This window comes from Macadamia integrifolia, unplaced genomic scaffold, assembly GCF_013358625.1.
Source record: "Macadamia integrifolia cultivar HAES 741 unplaced genomic scaffold, SCU_Mint_v3 scaffold566, whole genome shotgun sequence".
NCBI lineage: Eukaryota > Viridiplantae > Streptophyta > Magnoliopsida > Proteales > Proteaceae > Macadamia > Macadamia integrifolia.
In genome coordinates this window covers 71,367-80,247 of record NW_024870487.1, presented here as the reverse complement: position 1 = coordinate 80,247, position 8,881 = coordinate 71,367, and the positions used below count along the sequence as shown (strand labels likewise).

Genomic DNA, 8,881 nt, shown 5'->3' with positions numbered 1-8,881 from the left:
CCCCCCCTCAGAAAAAAAAAACCAAGTGAAAAGCAATAAAAACCGAATTTTACTCAATAGTTTGCCAATAACTGTTCCTTACTCAAGGCTCTTTCCCCTAACTAAAAATAGTAAAGAAAAAAAGTTCAGAATTATAGAACCAAATAGTCTATATGTGCCAGAAAGAAGTACAACACAAGATGCTCCATGCTCCATTAAGACTTTAAAAGAATATTCCTAGGGAGGAAAAGAGAATTCCATTCCAGAAGCTTCTTGAGGGACCCGAATTAGAGAAACAAAAAAGACCTATGCCTCATGTTGACAACGCAAAAAATAAAACTTCTCTCAGCCACCTCGATAAACAACAAACGAAAAAGCAATCACTCTAGTAGGGAAGTGTTATGGCCCAAATCAGAGTACCTTCCCTAAGCTTTTTGATGATAACATTTGCATCTGGCATTGTTCCAATGAAGATGCCTCCTGGACGCAGTAATGCCGATACATTGGCCAATGCTCGTCTTGCACGCACCTCTGTAGACCATGAGTAGTGCATGGCAAACTGCAAAAATTTCATATTTGATGCTTTGATTATTTAAAAACAATAAATTGACTGACAATTAAAGGGAACCCCAGAAGAACTCATTCAATAACTGACAGAGCTCAAACTGAGTATTAAGGGCCTGGAAATTTCTTCAGTTAATGAATGGACAGACAAGGTTATTGAGGGAATCAAAGAAGGTGATTGGCTTGCTCCATCTTCTGGGCTCTGAAGATAATTGGCATTGTATTAGGAAAGCTAAAGTTTTAAGCTATCAAAGAACATTCAATTTTTCTTGGGGCTTGAGATCTGCCAACACTCCTGCTGATAAAATGTCTAGGAAAGGAGTCAACAGGCAGTCTCTTGACTAGGATCGCTGTTCTGCAGGTTATTTTCATGTGTGGGCCTCAGGCTTAGACCACTTCTTGTTGTTGCAATCTTATTTGTGTATTCTGTTGCTATTGTCTATCTTTAGTTTTTTGTTGTTCTTCCTCTTTTGCATGATCTTCGGTCATCTATAAAAAATAAAAAATATAAAAAAAAAAAGGGGAAAAGAACTGTCTGGGAGCATGGCTTACATCATTATTTTCTTCATTTGAACAAGAAAAGAATAATAGAAGCTATGCACTTCATAACTTTTAGCACCAAAGGTCAAATGGGTATTGTAGTTTACCAACCCAAATTGATAGACTTGAAGCTTTTAAGTCATCAAAGACAATATATAAAAGGAAAGCAAAAGACCACAAAGTGGTAGAAACAGTTAGATTCTCAAAAACCCAATAACCACTGACAAATCTGCCACACCTCCCACCCCCTCCCCCCTCCCCCCTCCCAACCCAAAACAAAAGAAAGGGTGTTAACCTCATCTCCTCGTCCAGAAATTAACAACATAAACACTAGCATAAAATGAAGATAGACCACAAAAATGAAATGCTTGAGAGTTGAGACTAAAACAATTTTTCCTTTCACCTGACAGCTGCAAATGTCAAATGGTGCATCATCTTCCAGAACTTTATCCAAGCGTACCTGAAATCCATAACACAAAGTGAATCTTGCAATTGCCAAACTGGTCCATCATAATTATGTAAAAATAATACTCAGTATGAGCCAAAAAGGTATTGGCAAGGTCAGACAGCTTAAAGGCAATTCTAACCTAATCATTCCAAAGCCATTATGTACAATGACACACTGTATCTAGTATCTGCAAATGTGAAAGAAACTTTGTTGGTAATCATTTAAATCAAGTTATGCAAACATAGGATATGCTGACAAGTAAAAAACATATGCACTCTCTATGAAATGCCAAATTAAAAGATGGGCAAGTGTTTTCTGTCCGAAAGCAGCCCCTGCACCCAGACAAGGGGGCACGGTCGTCATTGCGTGCGGCGCAGAGGCCACTCCCAGACAAAAAACTGTCCCATAAAAATATTTTCAGGGAAAGGTAAAGCAAATCTAGGGATCATATTTTATCTCAAAACTGTATTGTATGATTGCATCATAGTTAAGATGACTTAATTTAAAAACAAAATAGGTTAAGGCAACAGAGAGTAGCAGTTACCTCGAAACAATCTCCACGTATAAGTCGTGCTGGGAATGTAAACTTTTTGCGACGTTGGTGGTGGTCTGCATCACCATTATAGCGTGTGCGACAGTCTTCTATCTAGTTCAGGATTGTTTTAACAAAAAGAGCAGGTCAGTTACAATAAAAAAAACATCTACCAGCAGAAACGGTGAAGTATAATGGTGATCAAAGATTTGAAATCACAATATAGCATGTCTTACATGGCAATCAATAAGATTTTTTAAGACTCGGGGCATTGTGCCTAACTGCCGGATTGCGAAATAATAACTTACTTTTCTACAGATCAAAACAAAATACTTTTACTTTTATCAACTAAACTGGCAATGGAAGAATTCTTGTGACAAACCTAGGGTAAAGGTTAATTCGGAAGTATAAAGAGGGGGGTGGAAGAAACAGAGAAAGAAAAAGAAATCAACTCATATGGTAAAGACAGTCAGCGCAGGCAAGTGGGATTCTTCACCAGTGTGGATGATCTTAATTTTATGGAAAGCATGAACTGGAAGAATGAATTTACAGGTGAAAATCAAGGCAGCTTCTTCTTTGTTTTATATTTAATATTTTGACTACACGTAGAATGCACCTAGCCCATCATTTCTCAGACCGAGAATGTTGGGCATCCCTCAAAGTAGTTTGTCAGTGTCTAACAAACATTCCTGGCACATGTTGCTGAGTCTCTTACAAACATTCTCAAACCCTTGGGGCTTAAAAGACTTTCAGATTCCACAGCCAAGTACAGAGGAAATTTTTTTTCCTTAGATGGTACAGTTAAGGAATATTAATAGATTAAGGAGTTAAATCATTGCTTTATCTGGGACTCACTCTGCCAAATGCTGATAGTACATGCTAAAAGAAAAATAGTACTCCCCAGTTTTCATATCTGTGAACATCTATGTATAAGGAATCACAACCAATGAAAAAGGAATATGTTTTAGCATATGTTACCGAGCCTTCAGCTATATCAATGCCAACATAATATCCAACCTTCGCCTTGTCCCATTTGATCAAATCACCACCCTGGGTGAAAATAACAGAGAATGTAAACTCAGAACTTCAGAAAGAGAAAAATGGGCACAAATACTGCTTCAAAGTTCTAAGAAGACCAATATGCCAAACATAGTAGCGACAAACAGGAGTTGAGCATTCATTACAACCAAAAGCATGGTAAATATGTTGGGAATAATCCCACATTGGAAAACTCTAGACCTTGAATGCCTTCATATACCAATTCGGCCCCTCCACCTAATAGCTTAAGCTTTTGGATTGGACTTCTTCAACATGGTATCAGAGCTTAAGCTTGGATATAGTAATACCAAATTCCCATCAATAAATAAAAACTGCATAAGATTGAAGGAACCATGTTTTTACCTTCCCACAAGCAAGATCTAGAACAAAATCTGCCCGGCAAGCATACAGCTGGATGAGAACACTTTTAATCTGTTTTAAGAATAATGGAAATAAAAATCAAAAAAATATTATTACTTTTTTTATGGATGAAATCAAATCAAACATATCATGTTATTATAGGGGGTAGGACTTCCCTACTCCTAAAGCCTAAACCAAGAAGAATGTGATTCAAGACTGAACTATTTGTTATAAAGCTCAGCTCCATAAAAGCAAAAAACAAGCCAACGGAAAGGAAGTAATAAGAGGAGGCAATTTCACATGAAATGGGCAAGGGACGCATACCCAATTGTTTAGTTTCTTTAAATGGATAATAGGACTAGCTTCCCATTCCTCTAGAGTTTGATTTGTCCTTGCACTGTAATGGTCAGCCACCTTTTGTGCAAGATTCTTTGTGCTTTCATCCTCCTCTGAGAAAAACTGGGCATCGCCTAAGACATAAGAAATAACATTATAATGAAAGAAAGAATGGCTTCATCCTTGTTCTATTAAGATCAAAAACCAACAATGAACAGATTAACCAGGAAAAATAGAAAGACACATATATAAAACAAACTTCCTGACACCAAATGAAAGCAAGAAAGAAAGAAATTGATCCAGCAGAAACTTACCAAGAGTATCGAATCTACGCCTTGATTGAGGAGGACCAACAGAGGTTGAAGCAGATTCTTCATACCCTCGCTTCATCCTTAATAAGAAAGCACATGCAAAAGGATTGGATTTTCCTTTTTGTTTGCCTGCAGTAATCACATAATTAGAACCAGGAAGATAGATGATTTAGGTCAAATATAAATCAACATGATAAAAGCCTTAGGGGCAAGTGAAAACTAGCTATAAGATCACCAGAAGAGTCATTACAAATATTGATGCTTAAGACAATTGTTTTTTCCCTTTTTCATATTGGTTTTGGAGTTTAGACCACTTCCCTATTTGGGTCTCTCCCCAAAAGAAAAATTCGTTGCACTAAAATTATTAACCCACAAGGGAGGATAATCAATTGTTCTACGTATAAAATTTTTGAATGATAGCTAGCTTAGCAAAAAGGTCAGCATTTCAGCCACACATGTGAAAACTCAACTCCCCTTTGTGTCTCTACTTTTCCTTCTTTCTCCTTGTTTCTCCATATGCAACCAAAAAGTACATCATTCAACAAACATAATAATAGCGTCGAGAATACAAATTTATCAAAGGGAATTTTCACAAATGAAATATAAAAAAAAAAATATATATATATATATATGGGAAAAGGTTGGGTACACCACCAGTCAAGGTTTAAAGTACCGGTGTGCATAGTTGTCAAAGAGTCGCCTAGGCGACAGTCGCCTTGTTGCACTGCATGCCGCCTTGTGTCTTAGCACTTATTTATACCAAATATTATTTAAGTAAATGTCTTTTATATTTGTTATTTCATTTACTTAAGATATTATTCATAAATAAGCAAATACCCCCTATTTGAATCCAATAAAAATAGTTTAAAAATCAAATTCCAAAAGGATAAAAAGTCAACCCTTCAGCCCAAGAACAAAAACTGGATTTTGGTTATAGGGGCGATTTTCAACTTTTAAATGCTAGGGTTTTTCTCAATTATGAAAATTTTATAAATTCTCTCATGTAAAACATTGCTAAAAACATTGCTAAAAATATTTTGTTTTGATATCCATAAAATTATTTTCATTTAGCCGATTTTAACAATATTCGCGCACTTAAAAATAAGTTTGACCGGAGCATAACTTTGTCATTACAACTCAGATTTAAGTAATCTTAGACTTGTTTAAAAGTTGGTCTTATATTATAACTAATACAAAAAGTCTCGTGTAAAAATAAAATCATTTGACCAGTCAAACTTATTATAGAACAAAAGCATTTCTCTAAATTTTGATTTTTTTTAAACTTGATATGACTTAATGTTAATTCTTTATGATTTAATACGGCTAAATGTTGATTTTTAATGAGTTGATGTTGTTTAATCTTGATTTTTTATAATACAAGGTATATACAACTTACTAAATAATGATAGAAAATAGGAAAAATAAAAAAATAACACTTGGTCACCTAGTTCGCATTAAGGCGGGCGCCTTCTTGCCTAAGAGCTTAGACAACCCTCCACCTTCTTGGTTCGCCTTGACGTCGTGACAACTATGCCGGTGTGTATCATACTATATCGTCTGATACATGATGATACGTACCGGTATGCTCGCCACTGATACGATACATGTATTTTAAAAAATTCTACGTATCGGAGCGTATTGTAGCCAATACTCTCTGAATTACATGTGTATCGGTTCGTATCAAACCGATACACATTGATATCCACTGATATGCAACCGATACTCACCGAAACATACCTACAGAACCCATTTCACTTTGAAAATAGAGCTTATTCTTCTCGCTGGCAATACTTAAGTTTCTAAAATTTGAAGCACAATTGCACTTTTACCCAACAGATTTCACAATTTTGATTTACCATTCTTTCATATCCTCCTTTATCATGAATTATGGCATCCTCATGTTGATCATCTCCTCTAGTGTACATTTGCAGAGTCCTTACAGCCAGATAAGTGTCTTCCGTTTGATTTCTCCATTCTATTTACTTCTTAATTTCTATAAGAATCATCATGACAACTAGTGTCATCATTTCCATTTAATGTTGTTTGTCCTTGCGACAAGCCAAGTGTGTTGATCCTTCCACAAAATTGAACGTTGCATCTCATGCCATGATTGCTCAAGTTACTGCCATCCCTTTTGCAGTGTTCTAGTAGTATTTTTCCTAAGAAGCAAATTGGCAAGATCAAACAATTAAGTTTGTTTTGTTTCCTATCCATTTATGTGGCATCTTTTGCATACCTTAGCGTATCTCTGATACGATACGATACCCTCCGATACGTATCTTAATTTAGCCGACCAATATGGCGACCGATACTGATACTTTAACCCTTCCGCCTACACCCAGATATGTGTCTATCTCTCTTCTCCTCCCCTTGGCAAATTCCTCTCTACCCCTCTCATCCCAATCTTCCCACTGGTTGAGCTGCTAGCTCTAGGAAAGCCAGCGGCATACTAACCTCCTCCGAAACAATATAGTAGCTAAATACTTTTCTTTTAGATGGGCAGACTATAGAAGGGGGGGAGGTTACAACCAGGAGACTCGAACACGAGACCTCCTGGTGAATGTGGGCTTAGCGCACCACAACATCACCAACTATGCTAGGCAGTTGTTTTTAATAGCTAAATACTTAATCTCATCATACATCCCATAAGATGATCATAAAGCATAGAGCAAAGTATCGGTAGCATTGTCATCATCTCATCAAACATTAATAAGTACTATATCATCATTTGTCATACAGCCCATGGAATCCAACACAAGATAAGCCATAAAAAAGAAAATGAATAGAATTTTAAAAAATGAGCAAACATAACATTAAATAAAATTTATTATAACTACAAGGCATCCATTGGTGATTTCTTACAAAATTCAAATGGTAGATGTAGGTCATTGATACGCTAATTCCTCATGTGATTATCCAAGGGCTTACGTTCACGTGGTAACATATTAAGTTAAAACTGGGTCTGTGGCATCACTTGTGGTCACAACAGAATTAGTTGTGAACGGAATTCTAGCAGAGACAAACTAGACAAAAAGAGAGGTGGGAAAAAGTGAAGTTGTAATAAGAAGTTAGAAAAGTTAGTTATCATATCATATTAAATCTAGCTTTTAGTTTGAAAATCATAATTACATTCCAAGCAGGGCCAACAGTCTCTCTCTCATAAATGCACCTGCCCACTTTCTGTTTTCAACTACTCTCACCAAGGGGATTATTGATGCCAACTGTTAGACTCAAAACTATTTGGTTCCTGCCCCTTGAAATGGTTAGTTTTGGAACTTTTGCATTTTTACTACAAAGGCATATAATGGTGGGAAGACTGACAGATGCAGTGTACAGTGTACTGAGATGAAAGTTTAATCTTTAAGTTTGTGATTCTATTGCCAATCCTTGGATTTTGGAATTTGACTGGTAAGCTAAGAGGCCCCTCTCCCTCAATGTCCCACATTGAAGCTTTCTGCTCAATACACATTGTGATGTATAGTAGTAAAAAGCTCTATATGCCGCAATGAGGAGTGAGCACGGGAAGGGGAATTGATATTAAATTAAAGTGTATTAATTGCATTTTAGGGAGGAAAAAAAACTAAGCTAATGGCACCCTTCCTCTTCCCAGCCCCAGTCCCCGTCCCCAATAGTGTTGAATATCAGCCGTGCCTGCAAACCAGGACACAGACTCTCAGCAAGCCTTTCTTGGGCTTGGTCCAGGAGGAGAAGGCGATGACAATGTGGAGACTGGAAGAGCTTCACTGAAACCAAAACCTGTCTCTCCTTCATATAATGACAGTCATAAAACAAGAGAACCAGTTCCTACTCCTACCCAAAACTGCAGCCTCTGACCATCGAGAAAGGCATACTCCATGAGCATGCAAAGATAATCAGATTGCTTGACCTCCTAAAGGATATTAGAAACTCTGCATTTCATCCTAAAAGTCATGAACTCGGAATAAAAGAAAGAGAAACAGAGAGAGATCAATAGTATCAAACCAAAAATCACAGAGAAACAAAGAGTTTCAGACCCAAAAAGGATCATTTGATTCATATTTCAGACATATCTACCATCCTGGATCTCATGGACGGCAAGAGAGTATTACCTGGCGGCGGCGATTTTCTCCGGCGAATGCAGAAGTGCGTCTGGCAATAGGCTCGTTTCTAGGTTTTCAGACGAAGAAAAACGGACGGACGAAGAGTACGCCTTTTCCGTCCCTCTTCTACATATATTTAATTGAATAAAACGTTTTATAAACGTATTAACCGTATTATCCGTATTATCTACCAAAAAAACGTTTATGTTAAAACGATTATGAATAAATAACCAGGGCTTACCAAAAATGAAAATATAATCAAGGAAAAATGTCTCTCAACAGGAGGTGTTCTCTTCTACTAGGGAAAAAAAATGAGATGTTCTCCATGCCCATTCACATGAGTGTTTTACATTATAGGGAGGAAAACTGCCCATTTGTGTTCCCCACACTAGGATGGAGACCTTGTTTTCTATGTTTATATATTTGTAGGGATTGGCTCTCAAAAGAAATGTTTCTCCATCTGGTTGAGGGAGATACTGTCTAGGTACCTTACGGAGCAACCAAAGGGAGTTTTTTTTTTTTTTTTTTGGGGAGCCCTCTTTCGATGGTAAGGTAGCTATTCTCTCAATAGCTCTCGCCAATCATGTCAGTGAGTAGGTGGCGAGGAGGGGGGGATTCCAAAATTGATCGCCCAATTTGACCTGCCGATGGTGCCTTTGGACCACATGCAAGCCCCCCGACTGAGAGGACTTCA

The 8,881-nt window shown here is 37.2% G+C and overlaps 1 protein-coding gene across 3 annotated transcripts in view; it reads right to left on the bottom strand.

Annotated features, from left to right (window-relative positions):
- LOC122069266 (mRNA cap guanine-N7 methyltransferase 1-like) overlaps window positions 1-8,529 on the bottom strand; it is a 22,607-nt gene extending 14,078 nt beyond the window's left edge. Inside the window, exons 1-9 of one of the 3 annotated variants that reach the window (XR_006137420.1) lie at window positions 8,429-8,529; window positions 8,197-8,313; window positions 4,112-4,237; window positions 3,786-3,931; window positions 3,465-3,533; window positions 3,042-3,113; window positions 2,076-2,177; window positions 1,487-1,543; window positions 400-538 (exon numbers count right to left, since the gene is read on the bottom strand). Coding sequence is in view for 2 of the 3 variants with exons in the window: in XM_042633234.1 (XP_042489168.1) it covers window positions 400-538; window positions 1,487-1,543; window positions 2,076-2,177; window positions 3,042-3,113; window positions 3,465-3,533; window positions 3,786-3,931; window positions 4,112-4,187 (661 nt within the window). In the remaining variant the exon portion in view is untranslated. The remainder of the gene's footprint in view (window positions 1-399; window positions 539-1,486; window positions 1,544-2,075; window positions 2,178-3,041; window positions 3,114-3,464; window positions 3,534-3,785; window positions 3,932-4,111; window positions 4,238-8,196; window positions 8,314-8,428) is intronic. The other 2 variants (XM_042633234.1, XM_042633235.1) reach the window with 2 other exon arrangements.
- Between the last annotated feature and the right edge of the window lie 352 nt (window positions 8,530-8,881).